This window comes from Tachysurus fulvidraco, chromosome 16 (assembly GCF_022655615.1).
Source record: "Tachysurus fulvidraco isolate hzauxx_2018 chromosome 16, HZAU_PFXX_2.0, whole genome shotgun sequence".
Lineage (NCBI taxonomy): Eukaryota > Metazoa > Chordata > Actinopteri > Siluriformes > Bagridae > Tachysurus > Tachysurus fulvidraco.
This window is the reverse complement of record NC_062533.1, coordinates 14394375-14417456: the sequence shown is the minus strand read 5'-3', so window position 1 is coordinate 14417456 and position 23082 is coordinate 14394375. Positions and strand designations below refer to the sequence as shown.

Genomic DNA, 23082 nt, shown 5'->3' with positions numbered 1-23082 from the left:
CAGAAACCTGGATACTCTGTTGGAAAAATAGTCATAGACATAAACAGAGGAAAAGACAATATACAATATAGTATATGGCCAAAAGTATGTGCATACCTGATCGTCATACCCATATGTGTCTCTTTCTCAGACGGTTACAATTTCCTTTTACCGAAACTAAGTGGCTCTGAAAGAGTGGAGATGTTCCAACAGCATATGGGGACTAAATTTCAAATGAAATGTACAGAAAGCACATGTGGGTGTAATGGCTGGGTGTCATTTACATTTCCTGCATTTCGCAGACGCCCTTATCCGGAGCGACTTACGTTTTTATCTCATTATTTATACAACTGAGAAATTGAGGGTTAAGGGCCTTGCTCAGGGGCCCCGCAGTGGTAGACTGGTCAAACTCAAAATTTTCGAATTGGTAGTCTAACACATTAAAGACTAGGCTACCACCTCCCTTTGTGGGTGTCTACAAACCTTTGGCCATATAATGTATGTTGTGTATCCAAACAGCCAATTAGAAAGACGTTTGGATCCATCATGCCCAATAGCACTTTCTCATAGTTGAACTGATTTCACTTACGCAGAGGGATGATTATGTTCCTATGCTGATTATCAATGACTCCAGTCAACATAGTGTAGTTAATTCAGATGAGTTTCAACACAACACGTGTTGTCACCAGAACAACAACCAGAGATCAGCTGTTAATGAAGACTGATGCTTTATCATGTCATCGGATTTTAACTAGCATGTGTTGGGGATGTGGTAGCCTGGTGCTTAATATGATAGACTACTGAGTGGAAAGCTGTGAGTTTGAATCCCATGTCCACCAAGCTGCCAATTTTGGGCCCCTGAGCAAGGCCCTTAAACTTCATAGAAATATAAGTGGCTCTGGATAAGGGTATCTGCCAAATGTCATAAATGTAAATAGGAACTGGGCATTGATCAATATTATGTACTTTAAATTTTATGTGATTTCTGTTCCTAAGTGCTGTTAATCTGATAGCTTTGGGTGTTTCTATAGATGGTGGACTGTTCCTGGGATGAGACGGTAAAAATCTACACTCCTCCATGTCTGGCTGCTATGCAACCCAGCACAGAGTAAAGAGAAGATGGCAGCAGGGCTTCGAGTCAACAAGTTTGCCACCGCACTTTTCCTAAAGGAGCAGGACCATCCACATGACTAATACAGGGTGAAACAGATCCTGATGAATTTTGGAGCTTCTTCTCAGAGCGAACCTGAAACCTGGTCTTTAAGTCAGTTTGGAAATCAACGGTGTGTCAAAGTTTCACCAACTAGACACTTTACTGGTCTACATGCAGGTTCACAGTCAGTTTGTTTTAAGTCATGTGACTCCTAATGACTGATCCATGACATCGGTGATAATATCATATGGGAAGTAATTTATCCAAATAACCAAATAGTTCATCATTTTAATAAAATAATTGGTAGATTCTACATTACGTTTGTGTAGAGGTTTTAATACATTGAAATTCTGACACTTTTTACTACATATACTACAACAGACTTAATTGAACTGAAATTAAATATGTTTGTTTTTCAGTCAGACGTATTAATTTCAAATCTGTAGCATGGCAAACATTTTGAGTCTTGGTCAGATTACGAACAGAACTGCTATACAACTCGATCAAAGCATGACATTCACTATGTGAAGAAATCACACTTAGCCAGAAAGGTTTTAGATCTCTTTAGGCAAGCTTACTATTTTTACCATAGCTGTTTGGTTCAGCAGTTCACAAGCTATTAAACTTGCTAACAGGAATCATACGGTTCTGATGCAGTGCTGCTTTTCACTCTGGGAAAAATCCTGCAGCTCAGACTTACAAATTAAAACTCAGATCTTTGCTTTATTTGTTGATCGTAAACAAATGCATGACCAGAGCTCATTTGTTAGTCATTTTCTAACACAACACTGCAAGCGATGGTCCATTCTCAAGAAGTAAAACTGGCTCTTTATCCAACACGATGCTTGCACAAAGCCAAGGCAAAATTCATAAGGAAATAAAAACATTTACACATCATGTTGGTGAATTATATTTATAGTTCATCTAACAGGTTTTTCCCAACCCGGTACACAACTATGCCTCAGATGTCAGTAATGGCATTAAAATAAACATGATGTGCTTCTTCTTTTTTTTCTTTTTTTTATCAAAATCAATAAATAAATGTACAGTTTCTGTCTTTGCTGTTCAGGTTCTTTATCTTCCCACAATCTTCAAAGGATTTTTTTCCCAGCAGGGGTGTGTTGCACTGAATGCAAATCACCGAATCACCATGCTTAATATAATAAAGATGCGCTCCCTCCTCCATAAGGATTTGCAGCCCACATTTAACGTAAAGAACAGAGCGCAAATCTATAAAGCCTACATGAGTGTAAGTTATCTCTTTTTCTTTTGGATAATGTCCATCTTCACCCTATAGCTGGAATAAATGATGCTTGCCAATCAATGCCTGCTTTTTTTAAGCACGTTCAACTTTCCACAAGTGTCGTACGCTATAAATTCTACATTCAAGTTATGGAATTGATCAGAAGAACTGGGATCACACCCATTATTTATGCTCATTGTCAAGGTTGCATGTAATGCATTTTGCTCTAAAGCTGTGTTAGGTGTACAAGAACAATCACGCACCCTTGCGAGCCAAAAATGTGTATATCGTTCTTTTTAAAATACACTGTTCAATTGCATCTTATTATAATCAGATTTCTTTTTTGAACAGATGTGTTAGAATTTGTTTGGATATTGATGAACTTGGGTGAAAATGTATACTACAGTATCATGGTGATTTTAATAAACTAATCTAAAATAAATGTTTATAAAACTCAAGCATGTAAGTAATTGAAAGTATGATGATTGGCTGTTAAGAGTCTCAGACCTCAATCAGTTCTTATCTGGCAGTTATGAAGCCCAGTGGAGCTGCAGGAGGCGCAGTGTGTGGCGCATTGAGTTTAATAAAGCACGTCCTGCGCGCACACACACACACACACATACAGTACTCGGGGGAGGGAGGACACACCGTTTTTTTTCTTCTGTAATCCCTTACAGTGTGTGGACAGTGTAGAATGAGGTAGCAGGGCTGCAGGAAACCCCCGAGATTCGTGTCACCAGGACAGTGGGATGAGTGAGTGTGAGTGGATTTGGGCTTTGGGTTTAAAGCAGCATTTCGAAGAAACTTCACCTGCAAGGTCTCATTCCGACATGGCCATTTTTTAATAACTGCTATATTGTTTGTCAAGAAAGAGACTGAAATTTTCAAGAACAAAAAAAAGCTACTAATAAAAGCGCACGATGGAAGTTTGCAAAGGGAGATTGCTGGGGATCACTGTGGCGGTGGCGCACGGTGTTTTCTCCGGATCGCTTAACATCCTGCTAAAGTTCCTCATCACTACGTACCACTTCACGTACCTGACTCTCATCCAGTTTCTGACCAGCTTCACGGCGGTGATTACGCTGGAGGTCCTGCGACGGATCGGTGCAGTGAACATCCCGCCGCCTAGCGCGCGCCTGACCCGAGTGTTCGCTGGTGTGTGCGCGCTCTCCACGCTGCAGTCCACGCTCACGCTGTGGTCCCTGCGCGGCCTCAGCCTGCCCATGTACGTGGTGTTTAAACGCTGTCTGCCGCTCGTCACTCTCGCTGTCGGTGTGTGCGTCCTTCGGGACGGAGCGCCATCATTCGGGGTCACCGTGGCTGTGCTTATAACCACCGGCGGAGCTGCACTCGCGGGTAACACACACACACACACACACACACACACACACACACACATTTGCAGTAAAATTCATTAGACTACATTCAAATCTCCAATTAATCTCTGAAATAGTGTTTGTAGCACATAAACATCAGGACTTCAGTGTGTGCAATATGACACATCACTATACCCAAAAACATACCATCATCAATCAAGAACTTTTTGTACCTTTAATCGATCAAGAGTTCTTAGTTTTTGTACCTTTAATTGTAATATAAACTCTACAATATAAATTTACTTTTAACCAGGTGACAGTCTCAAAGCAGAAACATTCATATTAAAATATAGAGTAAAAAAATATAGAGACAAAGTTTCAAATGAAATTAATATTTATTATTTACGCAACGGTGTCAAAAGAAAATCTCCCTGAGATGATATAAGAACCCTGGAGAGGAACCAGGCTCTAAAGGGAACCCATCCTTATTTGGTGGAAACCGTCCGGTAAATAATGTAAATGTAAATTATGTCCATTTTACAACTGTTTATTGTCAATAACTCCACCATTATTCACACTATTTTAATGAATTACTAACACTATTTTACTGAGTACCATAATAACATGCTTAATTAGAGCTGAGTCTTCTATTCCATAGAAACGTATTAAAAAGAACTCTTAACTACATTAACTATAACTATTAGTCTTATTTCTATGTCTGGAATAATGATATACTGACACCTGACAATGTGGATGTTCTCCATAAAGAACATTGGATAATTTGATATACTGACATATTGCTCACTTATAAATAGGCTTAATTATTATTCAGTAGACTCAGTTATTTTATATTATTTTCTTAACGACACTCATAGACTCCTAAACCACATACAATCAGATTGATTTTGATTATTTCTACAGTGAAATTTTTATTTACATTTTGCTTATAACATTATCTGATTATTACAGGCATATTAACTCGTTATCAGACTTGATTAATATTTTATATTTTATACTGTATATTTCGTGTTTAATAAGTGTACCTAACTAGCGGTGACACAAACTGGCTACAAGGTAAGTTATCTTAACTTAACTTAACTTCTAGTGAGGTTGACACTGTAGAAGTGATTAATAGTTAATATGTCAGTGTTGAATATGTACTACATTAATTCGTTCATTAATTTATTTTTGTAAGTTCTTTATCTTAATCTAGATGGATGTAGATCCAGAGCCTATTGGAACACTGTGCGCATCATATATTATTAATAAATAACTTAGCATCGAAATAACATTTTGTATATTTATAGCCATAAGGGGAACTTGTGGTATAACCTAGTCAACTAACATTTCTCTAACTAGTGAGGTTTGCATTTTACAAACAAAAGACTCACAATTAAATTTTAGTTATATAAATTAGTGAATAGATTTTTTCATAATATCTATGTCATATATTAGCTTAATAAATTCTTTGAAATGTCCTCCCAAGCTGTTCTGAATTCACTTGTGAACCAGTAATGATTTGATCTCGGATGTGCTCAAGTGATTCTGTGATTTTGTTCCATATTTTGAACATTCTACAATTTTTATCTCCGGTTGAATAATAGCATCAGCCGGATACTTAAAGTGCATTTCTTCTCAGTGTGAACATAGTCACTATTTATTGTGTATTAATTGTGTATAAGTACAGTATGCAATTTGGGATGTGCCTATATGTGCTACAAGGTAAGTGTACCTAGACTTGGTACACGATTACTGCCTGTAACCCATTTGTTGCTTTCTACAGAAAGGGTACTACTATAGGATGAAAGATAAATAGATATTATTTTGGTAATGAATTTGGTGTTTTCTTTTTGGTTGATTGGTGCAGGTGCAGGAGACCTCACAGGCGACCCCTTTGGCTATGTGACAGGCATTTTAGCTGTTATTATCCATGCCTCATACTTGGTACTCATCCAAAAGACAAGTGTGGAAAGCGAGTACGGTCCGCTGACGGCTCAATACAATATCGCCTTGGTGGCCTCGCCCGTGCTGCTTGTCTGTTCCCTCGTGAGCATGGATGCCATTGACATGTGGACCTACGAGGGCTGGAGTAATCCGATCATCACAGGAATCTTCTGCGTCTGTGTAATTATTGGCTGCGCTATGAACTTCACCACGCTGCACTGCACGTACATTAACTCAGCAGTGACCACCAGCTTTGTGGGGGTGGTAAAGAGCATTGCTACCATCACTGTGGGCATGCTGGCCTTCAGCGACGTCGAGCCCACCAACCTGTTCATAGCCGGTGTAGTGGTCAACACCGTCGGCTCCATCACCTACTGCATAGTAAAGTACTACGAGACCAAGAAGAAGCTCAGCTATGAGGACATGGAAAAGGCCGCAAAGGATGAGGAACCACCCGGAGAGCCGTATGTGGAACCTCCAACCAAACCTGATGGAGATGTGGAGAGTTTTCCAAATGGCTGCCTGACTGAATCGTTGGAGGGCAGTGGCCTGGGTCATGTGTCTGACAATAAAGTTGCAGAATCTATAGAGTTACAAACACCAGCACTGGCACCAGAGAGCGAACCTGGAAACCAGAATTTAAGTAACAATTTTGTGGACGTGTGGCGATCAGTGCGCACCTTAAAGTTCCTTAAGAAAGACACATTATTGGACAACATGGAGGTGCAAAGTCCTTGATGAAGGTTAAAAGAGATGCATGCTAAGTTTAAACATTCTCACAGACTGACTATGTGAGCAAGAGGAATGTTGCCTTTTATTACTCACTCTCTTAAACCTGGATTTATGGAAAGCTAGTATTTTTTTAAAAACATACTATGATTTGTTTGTAAGTAGGCAGAAGTCATATATAGGCTGTTTTTAAGAATGGGCGTTCATGATGACTGATCAGTTCTCTCAGTGTCTTATAGGGCATTAAATCCTTCAAAAAATGTAATTCTCACAGTTTTACGTATGGTCGAACGAGGCGGTTTACATTAGATGTAGGTGATAAGGCAGGACGTGTTTGGTGTGTGAAGTTTTCTTTTTAGGTTTTGCAAAACCTACCTAAGAAGTAATTCATTTAATAGATGACTTCCCGTAAGCTATAAACATAAACAACCTGCACAATGAAACTGAAAATGGTTACAGGGCAGCCATCTTGGAAAACCACTTTTCCCCTTAACACAGTTTATATATACACTCTTAGAAAGGGTTATTCAACTGACACTTAAGAGTTTACTTTGTATTATACAAGTTTATTCAAAGCTTTCTAAAACTAAACACTATCAGAGAACCCTATAGGATTTATCAAAACTTAAGAGGAACCCTTAAAAGTTCTAGATTTTCTAGTAGTTGTATATTCTAGACCAGACCTTGTCCAACTTTGTTTTTTGTATTCAAACTTTTTCACCTTCTCAGGTCTTAGTTAACTGTGGTTAGCTGGTTACAGACACTTTCCCCATTTTTGCCAACATCTTTAACCCCAATAACAAGCTTGTCAATACTTAAAATAAAGGGATATACGAGACATTTTGACCATTTTTGACCAAATGGTTTAAACATAATCAATTTAAAAATGAGGGCACTGCATTAGTGCATCAAGGCCAAAAATATTATAAGTGTGAAAAGGGAGAAGGAGGCGGGGCTTGTTTTCATTATTGAGAAAAACTTATGTCATTTTCTTGTTGGCATATTTTCCAACATGCTCCAATGTTAAAATTTTGTTCACAGTTCTAGTATAGCATAGTAATTTAATTTAATTTAATTTGTTTATTTGTTTATTTGTTTATTTATTTATTTTATTTTATTTTATTTATCCAATTTATAAAGTAGTATCTTCTTGATAATCAGGAACATTTTTCTATACTATTCAGTTACACAACAACTAATTGTGCTTTAATTTAAATAATTAATGTAAATGAAATATTTCTTAAAACATACAAATTAAAACATTACTTTTTTTAATGCAGTGCAGAAATGACAATAGTAATACAAATTCCTTTTTTTTTTAATCAACCAAGAATTATAATTTATTTTTGGATAGTCTTTAATTCATCTGGATCTGGAACTGAAGCAGAAAGCTGGAAGTAATGTGGATCGTAATACAGTTCCAATCTAATTTTCTAAACACATCCTGCATGGATGTGTTTGAAAAGACTGAACTTTATGCAAAGTTTATAGTATTTGTCAGGAACACTAGAATATTACTGAAATGGACCCCATCCTAGGTGTATTCCTGCTTCACATCCAGTGTTCATGGGATAGACTCTGTATCAGTAAAAAGTTCGCACTTTGTGTGAAAGGCAAACTTCACACATCAAATGCATCACGTCTTGGCTCATTGCTAATATTTAAGGGGAATAATTGTGTAAATTTGTTGAATTGATTTGTAAAATTTGATGTTTTATTTTTTAACGAATCCTTTAATAAGAAGAATATGATTAAGAAACAAATCATTTCAATTTTCTGATAAACAACTGAGATCTTTAGAATCTAATTTCTTATCTAGTTTATTTTTAGCATTTTTTTTTTTATTATTTTCCTGCACGCGTCATCTGTCCCGGTCTGGGTTCTGTTCGAGCTGAGAAAATGCGATGTCAAAAAAGAAGCCATGATCATTACTTGCATGTGTCGTGTAACAGTAATCTTAAACAAGTTTGATATGAAACACTTGAAATGCTCATGTTATCATTAACGATCAAGCGTCTATCAGAGATTCCTGCTGGCTGCCCTGCTTGAGCTGTCATTGAAGACTTGTTCTGAATTACACACAGATGACTTTGATAAGGGTCACTGAACATGAAAACGATCTGGATTCACTCTGAGAGATCAGCTCGAGGGCAAGAAGATCTTGTCTTGGCCTCTTATCCTTAATCTTGAAGTCAGCATCATTAGAGAATGTATTACCTAAGTTTATATAGTTGAGGGGGGGTCCGAGTCGAGACACGCCAGGATGCGACCACCTTCTGAGACCGTGAGCACTGCGATTTTTTTCCTATCTCTAACTCATATGAGTATGTTCTGTGTAAAGGGATGTCTTTGTGATTAAAAGAGCACATATATGAATGTAAAAGCTTCCCAGACTTTTTTAACACTTGATGAACAACAGATGCTTTTTACTCCAAAAATACAAATTTAGCTTAATCATCATCATATTTGAACAAGAAATTGTTTTTTTGAAAATGTACACAAGCACAAAGGGTGAAGTTTCCTTTTATCTAAAACACATACGATGAGTGGATGTTCTACGAGGGATGTGGTAGCTCAGTGGTAAAGTGGTTAAGGCATTCGACTACTGAACGGAAGGTTGGTTCGAATCCCAGGTCAACCAAGTTGCCACTGCAGGGCCCCTGAGCAAGGCCCTTAACCCTTAATTGCTCAGGGTGTATAAACTGAAATAAAAAAAATGTTAGTCACTCTGGATAAGAGTGTCTGCTAAATGCTGTAAATGTAATGTAAATGTTCTCGGTGCACACATTAATACAGTGTGTAATGTTCTGCATTAATGGAATAAGCCAACACATCTCCATCCACTACAGCTGTCATCACTATCCACCATCCACCATAGACAATCATTTCAACAGTTCTCAGTACTGAGAAAATCAAACATATTCAAAACTCACTTATAATTGTAGACTATGGGGCAGTTATTAAATTGAGTCGATACAAAAATTTAATGAGAAACAAAAATTTTCTTTTCTTTTTTTAAAATTTTAAAAATCAAGAATATCTAATTATGTGCTTCAAGTCTTACTCTTTATGTGGAGTTTTCTTTGGGGTATCTAGATTCCTCCTAACTCCCAAAAACATGCTAGATACTTCATCTGGCTACTTTTTATTGGCCATATGAGTGTGAACAAGTGTGTGAACGAGCGTGTGAATGTGTGAATGATGCTTTGCATCAGACTGTCTCATCCCAGGTGTATTCCTGCTTCACACCCGGTGTTCCCAGGATACAGGATGATCTCTGATATAGAGTGACCCAGACCAGAATAAAGCAGTTACTGAAGATATATTTCTTTTAAGGTATTCAGAAAGTAAGCCCTAAATCTGTAAACAAAATTTGTCTTCACATAACTTTTCAATTCGCAGTTGTGTTACTAAACCTAACAGTACATTTCTGGAAAACTAAATAAATATTTTTTTAATGTGTTGAAAACCATCTCTTACTTTTTCTCACCTTATTCCTTATTGACACTGTTCCTGTTAGTATAGTATTCGATTTGCATAATGTATTAAAATCCAAAATAGTAAATCCAAAAACTAGACTTCATTTCTAAATGACTTTCAAATGAATGAAATTTTATGGAGGTGTTTTTCTCATTGCACAGTATTATGTATTATAGTATTATCACCAATAAGATAGACACAATGAAGAGATTCGGTTGAAAAAAATTAAGTATTTTTAAAGAAATAGCTCTTTATTAGTAAAGTATTTTATTAATAATTAATGGTTAGACCTTTGAGCAGAATCATTAACATTCTAATGCTTAGATAAATTAGGTATAATCTAAAGTTGTCAGTATAAATCAACTCCTGTAGAGAGAAGAACATAGAGACATGTTTAACTCTGTGGGAGATGATTTAGATTAAGTGAAGCTTTAGAGAGTGATTTTAAAATGTTAAAAAAGATAGTCTTTTCTCATAAAGCACCACAGTTTCCATGTTTTTCATAGGAGAAAATGCTAATTCTAGCTTCTTCTCAGCTTCATTCTTGTTTCATATCTAAACAGCAAAATGTGCTTTTGCATAACCAAGTCTGAGGTTTGAACCCATCACCCCGGGTTTCATCTTCACTTTCCCTCCATTTTTTTAACTCCATTGTTTTGCAGGATATCTTACCATGTGCTTTTATACTAGGTTAAGAGCACCATATGATGCATTAAAGTTTTGCCTTGGGGCATAATACGAGCGGATCATTTATCAGAAACTGTATGACAAAGGCCCTAAAAGGCAAACTCATGAAAAGTTAATGAAATGAAAATTTGGCCTCAGAGTAACAAAAGAGAGGCAAAAAAACAAGACCTTGGTCTCCTAGTTTCTCCTGTAGAGAAGTGAACAGTGCTGATGCAGAGAGATGGGGCTGATTTTTGATGTTCAAAATGTAAACATTTTCAAATAGAGACAAATTTCATATAAATTATATGGCATTTTTTTTAAAAAGGGTTTCTATACAAATATGTGTCTCGAACTTTAAAGCAAACCCTTTTTGAAAGAACACACACAGTTATGTCATTGTATTTATAGTTATGATTATTTGTTATTAAATGTTAGTTTAATAGTTTATGAAATTATCCCAGCCATAACACCAATCACTGGTCAGAATATTGCAAACTTTTTACCTGTTTTAAAAGAAAATATATCATAGCAATGAAGGTGAAGGCGAACTGAAGGTGTTGGCTCTTATTGATGAGATGATTCAACTGATCTGACTCAGTTAAAAGAGACAGACAGACAGACAGACAGACAGACAGGCAGGCAGACTGGCAGGCAGGCAGACAGACAGACAGACAGACAGACAGACAGACAGACAGACAGACAGATAGATAGATAGATAGATAGATAGATAGATAGATAGATAGATAGATAGATAGATAGATAGATAGATAGATAGATAGATACTTAATTGGTATTGAAAAAAAATAATCTACATGACTTTATTGATCCCATGAGGGAAATTACACACACACACACACACACACACACACACACACACACACACACACACACACACACACACACACACACACAAAGTATTTTAAATATTACACTTTATAAGTATACCAAACAAAAACCTTAACTATAGAACACAATAAGTTAATATACAAATACAATGCTCGTGGAGATATAAAACCCTGGGGTAATTATCTACCCAGTCTTCCATCAAATGGCAAAATTTCTGACGTATGCCTCCATCTAGTGAGAATTGATAGGATTTTCATCTAAAAAACATCACTGATAGCAATCTATTTTCAGTTAATATATTAAAATGGACTAGAACTATGTGACACCTATATGACACCATAACTAACAATTAAAAAGAGTACCACTTGATTCACCCTTACACTCCTTAACCCAAACACAAGTAGATATTTATTTTGCTTCCTTTGTTTCGATTTTGTGGCAAAATTTTAAATTTAATCATTTCAGACAAGTTAAGACACAATCAAAAGTTTATCGCTATAATTATTTTTTATTCATGTTATTTCCCCCTATTCCTGTTTGTAGAAATTTCAAGATCGTTGATTGGCTCTGAGATCATCCTTACAGCGGAGATTGGAATTATAACCAATCAGAACGCAGGACGCTTTATCCTAGTAGCCAATAACAAGGCAGGAGGAGCAGCGGTTATACCAAGTGGGACGTGTCTTGAAAGGCGCGGATTTTCAAAATAAATTAATAAATAAATAACCGGCTTGTTGTTTAGGAGGTGAGGCAGCTGAGCATCTGGTTCAATAATAAAATACAGTTAAATACAACATATTTAACAGTTTTAGTTTTTCTATAATCTACAGATACTAATATTTATCAACAAACGTTTTCTGGGTTGCTTTTTTTTTAGGTGTTTATTATTGTTTTATATTTCAGTAACATGGAGGACGCGACCAAGTCACCGGATGCCTTTAAAACTCCGTGTAAACCGCTGAAGATAAAGAGTCCAGGTAAGACATCATTAATGTAAAGTCTGAATCTTTAAAAAAGTTAACTTTTACTACATAAAGATTGTCATTTTGTTTCAAAGTGTACGGCTTGTTGTTGTGTTAGCAAGCTAACGCTAAAGCTAACGCTAAGGCTAACACGACGAGCTCGTGACATGTTAGCACGTTTGCTAACTACAAATTTATATTCACAAAGTAATGCAACATTAATAGCGTATTTTATTTTTTACTGGTGTTAAATCTGCATACATCTGCATACAAATTAAAACTGTATACATTTGCATACTACGTAAAAATATTACTATTACTGGGCAGAAAACAATTTATTTTTTGTAAAGTTTAAAAAATACTAGCACTCTCAAAAAAATCTTCTGCCATTTGTCTACGAACTCGAAAGTAAATCTAATGGTAATTTTGAGAAATTTCTTTGTAACGTTCTTCTAAATAGGGGCATTAATGAGCACTTTAATATAGAAACAGAAACAGATTTTTGATTCTGAATAGGGGTGAAGAATATATAGTCAGTCATCTAGGAGTGTGCAAGTACAAGGTTTGTGATCTAAAAAGGAGCTAAAAGCAAATGACTAAAGTGCTGCTGCATCACCCTTTTAGGTAGAGATGAAGAGGGACTTGTGGTGCATTTGGTTGTGCTTGGAGAGAGAGAGGGAGAGAGAGAAAGACAGATGAACAGAGAGAGAGAGAGATGAAGCGAAGCAAGCGAGAGAGACGAGAGAGATGAAGCAAGTTTAAGAGATGGATAAAGAGAGAGAGAGAGAGAATTGCTACTTTGATGCTGTGCACAGACTTGTTGATTTGATGACACCCTGACAGCCTGGGAGTTGAGTGGACAAACCTTGGTTTAGATAGAATTTGAATTTCATTACTTGGTTAATTCCAAATACAGTATTGTAGTCATTTTTGTTGTATTTTTACTTTAAGAGATTTGAGAGGTGAGTGGTATTATCAGCCACCTTTTACCCTGAACAAACAGACTGAGTTTACAAACAGACTGTTTACATTTACTTACTTTACTTACTATGCTCTTTTTCCACTATACATCTTTGCACTACTGTATTCTTCATCTATAATCTTTTCTGTGGTTCTATATATATTGTACTATTTAAACATGTTACCGCTATACAGTATATACTGCACCTTTTGTACACATCACCCTCATAGCTGTATATCTTTATTCATAATGTATTGTAAATATGACACTTATGTACTTCTGGGTAGATGCTAACTGCATTTCATTGGCTTTGTATATGTACTTTGCACAATGACGATAACTGTGAATCTAATCTAAAATGGATACTGTGTTTAGAGAAAATCCAAATTTACTGACGATGGATCATTCTGACCACAAGCTATCCCAGTTTTTAGAGCACAAGTTGGTCTATAAATTAAGAAAGTGATTCGTTTTATGGGGTAAATTTGAGACAATTTTATTGGCTTCACAACATAACACTATGTGAACCATTTGCCGGTGGATTAAACGGTTGGTCATATAATTATAAATGGTTTCTGGGTTTTGTTTTGTTTTCCCTCGCTGTAGTGAGTGCATGTGGAACCCCGGTCACTATTCCAGCATCTCCGTTCATGAAGAAGCTCGGCTGTGGCACCGGTGTGAACGTCTATCTCATGAACAGGTATGATTCGATGAAATCCGTTCTTTGATTAATTTCTGAATTGAAGGATCCCTGTTAACATTGGACTGGCTCAAAATTGCTTTCAGAAATGGAAAACAGACTCAGTCGCCATGGGCCATTAAGAAGATCAACAGCAAGTGTGCAAAGACTCAGAAGAACGTGTACCAGAAGCGGCTATGTGAAGAAGCAAAGATCTTAAAGGATCTGCAGCATCCAAATATTGTTGGTAATTATATCTTTCAATCTCATCTGGACCGGATGAACCGGCAGCTGCGGTTCTATGGTGGAAATGAAGTCCTTTTCATTTCAGTTCTTGCTTATCCTTTAACCCTGCTGTGGCTTTGTTTTGGATAAGTGCCTCTGCCAAATGATTTAATGAGCCATTTAGACTAAGAAATGTGTTTTTTTTTTTTTTTTTTTTGAATGGCAGGTTTTAGAGCGTTCACCACAGCAAAGGACGGCTCAAAGTGTTTGGCGATGGAATACGGAGGGGAGCAGTCTCTCAATGACCTGATTGAAAAGAGGAGAGAGGAAGGTTTACAGGCCTTCCCAGTTGCCATTATTGAAAAAGTGGCTCTTGATGTAGCTCATGGTTTGCAGGTACTGCATGCACAAACAAATCCTTCTTTCTTCCTGTTGTAGTCTTCCATCATCTACTAATTCAGTGTTTGGTCAAACCTGATTTTGTGTATGTTTTTTTTATTTTCATGTTCTTAGAGATGTATTCATCTTTAGATTGTGTATAAGGCTTCATGAGCAGCCAATTTAGAAACCAAATAGTTGAATCACATTTTATTAATTTGAATCAACAAAAAATATAATGCATTTTTTTATATTTTACACAACCACACTATGCAACCAAGTAAACTGGGACATTCTCTGTTTTGATTGTCTTCTTTTTATTCTTTTATATGAAATGTACACGCAATTTAGATACAGTGTAAAGTAACGGATCTCCACCACTGCCAGTTAATTATAATGTATTATACTTCTTACAAATCTGGCCATTTTATTAATTATATTTCTGTCAAAACATTTGTCCTAATTACAAGAATTAGTTTCATCAGTCGTGTCAACTGCTGCTCATGTCTTGCCTTTTATTCCACTGTATAATAAACACTACAATTTTCCGTTCAGTATCTGCACAATGAGAAGAGGCTTCTGCACGGGGACATGAAATCCTGCAACATCGTCATTAAAGGCGACTTTGAGACCATCAAAATCTGTGATGTCGGCGTTTCCCTCAAGTTAGATGAAAACATGCAAGGCAAGTAAGCCCTAAGCACAAGTAAATTAAAATGGGTATAGAAATTGTTCATAATCATGTTTATCATTTCTGTAGTGAGCGACCGAAAGGCTCACTACATCGGCACAGAGCCGTGGAAGCCAAAAGAGGCGCTGGAGGATGGACTAATCACAGACAAAGCAGACATCTTTGCATATGGACTCACCCTGTGGGAGATGATGACTCTCTCTGTGCCTCATCTGGAGATGCTCAACAGCGAGGGTGACTGCGATGATGGTTAGATATATTCATTTATATTTTCTGAACATTTACTACTAACACTGCGTAGTAATATGTTCTTAGCTAGTGAACATCTCAAAGGTTATGTCCCCACTCTCCTTTTTTTTAAGCTAAACACTGAATCTCAGATGGGGACCTGGGATAATTATATATCCCATAGGTGCTTATTTTAGTGACCCTATTCCAGAAATTAAACACATGTCTCAGAAAATGAGTCACATTCTGTAATATACATGATTTTGTTTTAATTTCTGGAACTTCTTCACCCTAAACTCAAATAAGTGCCTTCACTTTTTGAAGGGAAATAATGTTCTTCATTAGAATTTCTCAGTTTTGTCAGTGTTGCGTATGTATGTACTGTAATTATTTGCGTCTTCCTGATTCTGAAATCTGCTGAGTAAAAACTGTTCCACTGTCAACCAAGTTGCTCTTGGTCGATTTGTGTAGTCTGTAAGATTTGGGAGTTTGCACTACAGCAAGTGTAACATAATGAAAAACTAAACATACTGGCAAATGAATGAATTTTTTTGCTGATATCAGTGTTTCTGGTTGATAAACTTGTTTATATTGTTAGATCCTTTACTGTGTGCTCAAAGCTTTTTAGTATTATTTATGATTTGAATCAGGTTAGTAAATAACAGTAGTAATGCAGTAATAATCCAATACCAGGATTAGGAAATGTTGATTATAACGATTCCTCTTTATTTTCTCCATTTGAACTACTTTAGACGACTCGTTTGATGAGGACGACTTTGACGAAGAAGCCTATTACGAGAGTCTGGGAACCCGTCCTCCGCTGGACGCAGCCACTCTGGGTGGTGCCTACCAGAGAATGGTAGAACTTTTCTGTCTCTGTACTGAAGAAGATCCTAATAAAAGACCATCAGCTGCACACATCGTTCAGGCTCTGGAGTCCAACAGCCAGCTGGATGATAAACGTAGTGAGGTGATAGTTATAGATTAAAGTCTGCTCGTCAGTTTTCTCTACTCTGTCCGTCCTTGTTTTTGTTAATTTTTTCTTGTCTTTCATTTAAAACTCTCCACAATTATACAGAACTTATTCTATATCTATAACCTGAACTTTTATTATAACTGATCTTACTGTAAGTAGATTTAGGCTTGTTTCATTTATTAAAGAGTTTATAATTAAATAATGTAATCTGTCTTAATTCTGATGTAATTTTTGTAGCCATTTTAAATGATGTGATGCTAAAACTTTCTATTATGTAAATTTTCAGTCTGTTACATTTCACACAAAATGTAGTATCTTGAACTCTAGCTTTCCAGCTACTGTCCTTTAGGTTGTTTTTTTGCCAGAAGTCCTGAAAGTTTCCATGTGAAACTCCTTTAAGAAAGCTAAAACACTTAACTAACTGGAGAACCCATGAGGAATGCTGTTTTAGGCCTGTCAGTGTCCATATTTGGACCAGGATATTGGACTTGCAGGAACTGTTTGATGGTGTTGGGTATGTAGAGGATATTTACGAATTACCCAGGCAGTGCTCATGTTTACCACAGGGTTTCATGACTATCTGAATGAATATAGGACCAAACAGACATGCTTTGCAGCAACATTTTATTTAAAATATTTACAGAAAGACTGCACAGAAAACATTTATACCAGCAGATTGCTCTAACATGAGGTGTTGTCTGTTCAAATTCTTTGAATACTCCAAATAAATGTAACTTAAGAGCTAAAACTTGCCAAAGTAACAAATTTGGAAGTGAATTCACATTAAAAAAATGAACTGGGGAAGTTAACAGAGTTAAAATATAGGCACTGAGCTGAGATGTTTCATTGCTCTTCTTGCTTGGCACTGGAGAACGTCTAAAGCTGAAATGTGCATGTTTAAATAATTGCATGTACACTTCATTCTACTTGTTATAGATTTATAAAAACTGTTTTACACTGATTACTGAGTCAAACATCTTTCACAGCATGTCATTCATCTTTTCTGGCCAGTTGTTCCATTAAAACAGAATTAAAATGTTAAACATAGCAGCAAATTATTTCTCAGACAAAAAATATAAGACCGTGAGAACTTTAAACAACTTTACAATAATTAGCCAATAAAGTTATAGACCAGAAATGTGGGAGTGCCACAGTATTTTGTTGCAAAAAGCTTGCCATCAGGAGTGGGGTCAGAGAAGGCGATTTCATTTTTGGTCAGTGGGCTTCCATACATGAACGATCCCCTGCAAAAAAAATAAAAGAGAGGTTAATAAAGTTCCTTATTGTTCACATACACAAGATCGGTCTACATGTTCGAATTAAGACAACACATTTATTGGTCACATTTATCTACACATTTATTGGTCCAGCAGCATTCCACAACAGTAAACTTGGTGCTTGATAAACACTAATGTACTTGCCACAGTTGCAGCAGAATAAGAATACTATCAGCAAGTTGCATAAGTGTGAATGTGTACCTGACTGTGTCTAGAAGACGTGTGGCGATGCCCTTTCTCCTCATCAGGCTAAACACCCAGATGCGACTCACTCCACAAATAGCTTTCTCTGGCACAGTAGAGCAGCACCAGGCTCTGTGGTGCTCCATGAAGTCCTCCTTGGTCATGTCCTTCGTCTTCTCCGGTTGCTCCAGCACTCTGAAAGCCTGCAATCCAAACAATGTTCAAGAAGAGCCACAGAGATACCTCTGAAAGCAATGATTCACTTTAATCATGAAGCTGGCTGCTGGATTATTAAAATCACATATTATAAGGTGTTCAATTTGATCTCCCTCTGCTCTTTTTTTTAAATCATCTTGTGGAAAGTTTACTATGAGATCTAGCGGTACCCAAAGCAAAACTGCTAAAAATGTATATAATTAAACATTCAATTACTCACCACAATAAATTAGCAATAATATGTTTACAAGAACAGGGTGCAGCATTATGAAGTTTTAGCAGTTAAGCTAAAGCAGTACATTAGTTTGGTCTTTGTGCCATTTGAGCTAGACATAGATGCATTATACAGAATTTACCCATGAGTGATGGAAGAATATGTATGACTGTGTATAAATATGCAAGAAATGACCAAGTGTCCTTATTGGAAGTGAGCGACACAAAAACACACCTGTCTTACAGGCTCGGCCACCAGGCAGCCCACCACCATCTTGTCACTGTTGATGAACAGGTAGGTTTTGGCAGCACTGGGGCTGCTGAGGTTGACTTGCTGAAATCCCAGCTCACTATCCGCAATACGTCTTACATCCTCCGCCTGAAATCAGACATCACAGATTACTGTTACCGCTGTTTCCCATCAGCAGGACGTGTCAAAATGCCCTAAATGTAACCACTTTAATAACAAGACTTACCTTTTTAGTTGCATACTTTGGGTCATCAGGAAGAACAAGGATAATTTTGCCATCCCAGAATTCTGCCACAACCCTTTCTTTCTTCCAACCCTTCATGAAACAACCAAAAAAAAATAATAATAATAACAATTACATATTTGTATATTTTATAGGTGTTGATTTTATATGTCTGGGCCTCAGTGGATGTGTAACTTATTCAGGGAAAGTGGAGTGTGACGTGCAAAAACACGGTCACACACTTCCTCCTAAGGGGCAATTTTGGCATGGCAGATTACCCCATTTGCATGATTATTGGAGGAAGAAAGAAAGAACTTGGTGGAAATATCAATAAGTGAGCTTAGAAATCAGGTTCTTTGATTTTAGCTGTAGGGAACAAGAAACACAATTTCTTTGCAGCACTACATTTACCAGGTCTGTGATGACAATGTATCCATCTTATTTATATGCAGCAGTAAAGGGTCTTCAGAATCAATTATTCAATGCCAGTGTAATAGAGGCCTGTTGGTGATAAGTGCTTCCTTACCACAAACTTGATGGTGTCGAGGAAACGCTGGTGAAACTGTGTGTGCTGGAAGTTGTCCTCTGGACTGTCTACACTGTAAAGCATGCCACACGAATGACATGTAGTTGCACCAAACTGCTTCTGGCCAGCATCCTGTACAGAAGGGGAAGATCTTTCAGCTTACCCAGCAGACATCCTCTGATATTTTTCATTTACTTAGTCATTTTTACTCACAATGACAAGCTGCTGGTCATCATTCTGCTTCTTCACCTCCTTCTTCCTTCTGGAGCTCCTCTCCTTAACCAAGAGAGATGGTGTGCCAGCAGACGGAGTGCTGCAGTTCAGAGGGGAGGAGAGACTGTGCTTCTTTTGAGCCCTACAACAGAAAATACAAAATATGAAGATAAAAGCATTAATCAATTATAATCGGCTAAATGTAGCATTTCTGTCAGACATGTAATGTCATCTTGTAATGATGAGCAATAGTACAGTGTATTTTTTTCTATGTTTAATTTTTGAGTTAAAACTAAATGGTGAAATTTGGTCAGGAGATTTGTATCAGTACGTTGATATAGAAACAATTCATTTCTGAGAACATGAGCAACTGCAAATCTCAGATTCATTTTCTCATAATTGTCATTTCTTCATGCCTTGAATTTAGGAATATTTGGATGCTGACATGTACATTATGCTATCATACACACTTTCTGCTAAATCGTACTTTACCTTCTGGCGCCAAAGATGGGGTACATGGCTGATGATTCTGAGAAGACAAAAAATGCGTCATTACTTGTAAAATGAAAACAGTTTGTTTTGTTCATTTGTTTCAAAGCAGGTCTAACTTACCATTATCTGAACAGCCACTATTATTTGAAGTGCTGAGTTCACTGATGTCCAGCTCCGTTTCTGAACCAGGATTGGCAGGTGTTTCCTACAGCATTTAAACATCATCCATGTTTGATTATTGCACTTAAGCTCAGTTAATGAAGCTGAAATCATCCAGTTTGCAATGTGTGTGAGTTTTATAAAATAAACTGTGAATGAAGAAATCAAAGCATGTCGAGTTTAACCTGTGCCAGATTTTAACCAACATCCTTTTGTCAATTTTTATACACTGGTCTCACAGCTCCGATAAAGAACTTTTGTAAATTTTGTTCATTCCCCAAATGTACCCAGACGTAGTATGTAGTGAGCCTTACCTGCTGATCTGTAGTTGAGATTAAGGATTTGATTGGTGAATGAGGTTTCCTGGGAACTGCCTTGTTAACCTCAGTCGCCTGTGAAAGGCACTGAGAGCTTGAGGGCTGAGGCCGTGCTGTCTGTTTTTGTTTGTTAATAAAAACAGCCTTGCGCACTGGAGAGTGATCTCTCTGTACTGGTGCTGTGCCTTTCCCCACTTCAGGTTTCTGAGAGGTGTCTCGTTTGGGCTTCGGTTTCGGAGTGTGAGGCTTGTACAGGGATGCTGACTTTTTCCCGGTGCTGAAGAAAGCAGCGCCGACGACGATCCTGGGTTTGTTTTTGGATTTCAAGCTACTGAATGTTACAGAGCTCTGTTTTTTCACTTCTACTTTCTTTGAGGATGAATCTGCTTTTGTGTTCCAGTTGGGTTTAGGTGTAAAGTAGCCCTTTAGGTTGGATTTCTGTGATCTCGCTTTCTCCTTCTTTTTAGGCTTTTTGGTTTTGACTTTTTCTACAGGTGACACAGGAGGGCTCGGCTCACACTGGTTTGAGGGAGGCGACTTGGTTTCCTTGAGCACTTTCCTCTCTAGAGGTGTTAGGTAAAGGGGTTTCTGTTTGCTGTAAAACGACCCTGCACCGAGCGTGGTTTTCAATGGTGACGCTCTTTTAGGAGGAGACTCCAACTTGGAAGTGCGTAGCATCTTTCTGGGTGTTCTGGGAGAGCACGACGAAGAACGCAGCCTTTCAGGGGAATTCAGCAGAGACGGGCAGTTCTCCTTCAGCCTAATGGATGTTCTCTTTGATGAAGTCTCTTGTCTCAGGGCTTTCTTTGGTGGATTACTATAAGGTATATTATACAGCGTTAAAATAAATGTTTCTGCACAAATTGTCAAACATTAGGTACCAATTAGATTAAAAAACTGTGTATACACAATTTTTAGTTTCATTTAAAACACATTATTATTTAAAAAGTGGATGCACCTTTCAGCATTCGGAGAGCACTGTTTTCTCTTCTTTGTTGTGCTTTTTGACATTTTCATCTCACCTAAAGGATAGAAGAAAAAAAAACTTTGACTAATACAAAGAGCACAGGGGTAGAACAAAATGAGTCACAACACGAATTAGCCACAATATATCTAATTTTCTACTTTAACTTAAGCGTGTAAGATTAACAGCAATGTTGAAATGTTAGAACTGCTAAAACAGACAACACAAACTTTTCCACTGGTGATCATTTTTTTTTAATCTGTTTTTCAGACATCAACAATATAAGTTGAGAAGAAGATTTAAGAAGAAACTCACAGATCTCTGCTATGTCCTTAATTTCAACTTATTTGCCAAATCACTACACTACAGGTCTGCTGTGACATCTAAATTTTACTGGTCTAGTGTGGAAATGAAATGTGTACACACTATATATATACACATACATATATACACACACACACATAGTATGTGTGTGTGTATGTATATATATATATATACACATACACACACACACACACATACATATATAAGTTGTTTGTGTTTTGGAAAAGTTCCTTAGATTTTATGGATCAAATGATTTTATATCAAATGATGTTATATGTTGTTATATGTGGGATTTCACAAAGGACAAAATAGACATTTGTAATACAGAGTCAAAGAAATTAAGATTTGTGCATCTTATCTAAGGAAAAAATAAGAAAATAAACGGGGGAAATTTATGGTATGACATTAATACTGGGCAAATTAAACAAGAAATTGTGTCCTATTTCATGAGCCACCTGTGCTCTAAACCCTATCCTTGTTTTTTGTCATATGCTGAAATCTAAGCTAAAAATTTTTTATATTAATTAATTCTGTTAATTATTAAATTTAAAGAAAGATAAAGAAAAAGAACAGTAAAGTCTTCTTCACAGTCCTGAATTATAAGCGTCTTGTCAGGGGGTTAAGAGGGTTGATTTAACTGGAATTTAAAACTTTAATCCTTATTTAAGAGATTATTATTATTAAGGACATTTCTTAAATCAGGTCCTGATAAGTAAATAAGTAAATAAATAAAAACACAGTATGTTCAGCGACCTGTTTACTTCCACTGCAGATGAACTAAAGCCAAAAACTGACTTATGACGTCTTCTATAGGTATACAAGCTATATATTTACAAGTATTGTAAAGCAGCTTGTATATAAATATATTTTTATACCATTGTACAAACGTACAAAAGGTGTCCGTTAAAACCGTTGTTCTAAACTCTGAGGTAAAATGTTCAGTTGTAGCTACTAGCTAGGTAGCAAACATTGCGCGCGCGCGCAAATAACAACACCAATAAGCTAACAAACACACCGAAATGAAGCAGAATAAAAGTTTGTGTGTGTGGGATAGATGATAATATTATAAATAGGAAACACTTACTGGATTGATTCACTTAGTGAACTCGGTTCGTTAGAGAAAAAACAAACTGCCTGTATGACAGAATCGCTGCTCTCACACATGCGCGCGCTCAGACTATTCTGGCTTTTGAACCGCGCGCCAAACTCGGCTTTTGCGCCAGCGCGCGTGTGCTTCTAGGACTTCCGGTTTGCTCATTTCAGTAT

At 36.9% G+C, this 23082-nt stretch overlaps 4 protein-coding genes across 6 annotated transcripts in view; 3 read left to right on the top strand and 1 right to left on the bottom strand.

Annotated features, from left to right (window-relative positions):
- The window catches only part of pex7 (peroxisomal biogenesis factor 7), a 41506-nt gene extending 40061 nt beyond the window's left edge, over nt 1-1445 (top strand). For both annotated transcript variants that reach the window (XM_027155414.2, XM_027155413.2), the window contains one exon: nt 1011-1445. In XM_027155414.2, the coding sequence (XP_027011215.2) occupies nt 1011-1033 (23 nt within the window). In that variant the 3' untranslated portion in view covers nt 1034-1445. The remainder of the gene's footprint in view (nt 1-1010) is intronic.
- Nucleotides 1446-2330: 885 nt separating this feature from the next.
- Nucleotides 2331-9833, top strand: LOC113648239 (solute carrier family 35 member D3). Its single transcript, XM_027155347.2, has 2 exons — nt 2331-3731; nt 5559-9833. Exons 1-2 carry the CDS (start codon nt 3296-3298, stop codon nt 6371-6373), a joined length of 1251 nt encoding a protein of 416 aa, XP_027011148.2. The 5' UTR covers nt 2331-3295; the 3' UTR covers nt 6374-9833.
- A 2160-nt stretch (nt 9834-11993) lies between these two features.
- On the top strand, nt 11994-16670 carry pbk (PDZ binding kinase). 2 transcript variants are annotated; one of them, XM_027155422.2, is made up of 8 exons: nt 11994-12104; nt 12263-12336; nt 13889-13982; nt 14069-14208; nt 14413-14582; nt 15120-15249; nt 15325-15504; nt 16236-16670. In XM_027155422.2, the coding sequence occupies exons 2-8, from the start codon at nt 12267-12269 to the stop codon at nt 16469-16471; spliced, it is 1020 nt and encodes a 339-aa protein (XP_027011223.1). In that variant the 5' UTR covers nt 11994-12104; nt 12263-12266; the 3' UTR covers nt 16472-16670. The 2 variants fall into 2 exon arrangements, with proteins under 2 accessions (XP_027011223.1, XP_047657557.1); XM_047801601.1 differs by lacking the exons at nt 11994-12104; nt 12263-12336 and adding an exon at nt 13149-13172.
- Nucleotides 16671-17066: 396 nt separating this feature from the next.
- On the bottom strand, nt 17067-23056 carry esco2 (establishment of sister chromatid cohesion N-acetyltransferase 2). The gene is made up of 11 exons (XM_027155421.2): nt 22901-23056; nt 21487-21550; nt 20526-21345; nt 20173-20257; nt 20053-20089; nt 19561-19702; nt 19348-19479; nt 18825-18914; nt 18584-18727; nt 17938-18122; nt 17067-17703 (listed from the first exon to the last, which is right to left on the bottom strand). The coding sequence occupies exons 2-11, from the start codon at nt 21543-21545 to the stop codon at nt 17571-17573; spliced, it is 1827 nt and encodes a 608-aa protein (XP_027011222.2). The 5' UTR covers nt 21546-21550; nt 22901-23056; the 3' UTR covers nt 17067-17570.
- Between the last annotated feature and the right edge of the window lie 26 nt (nt 23057-23082).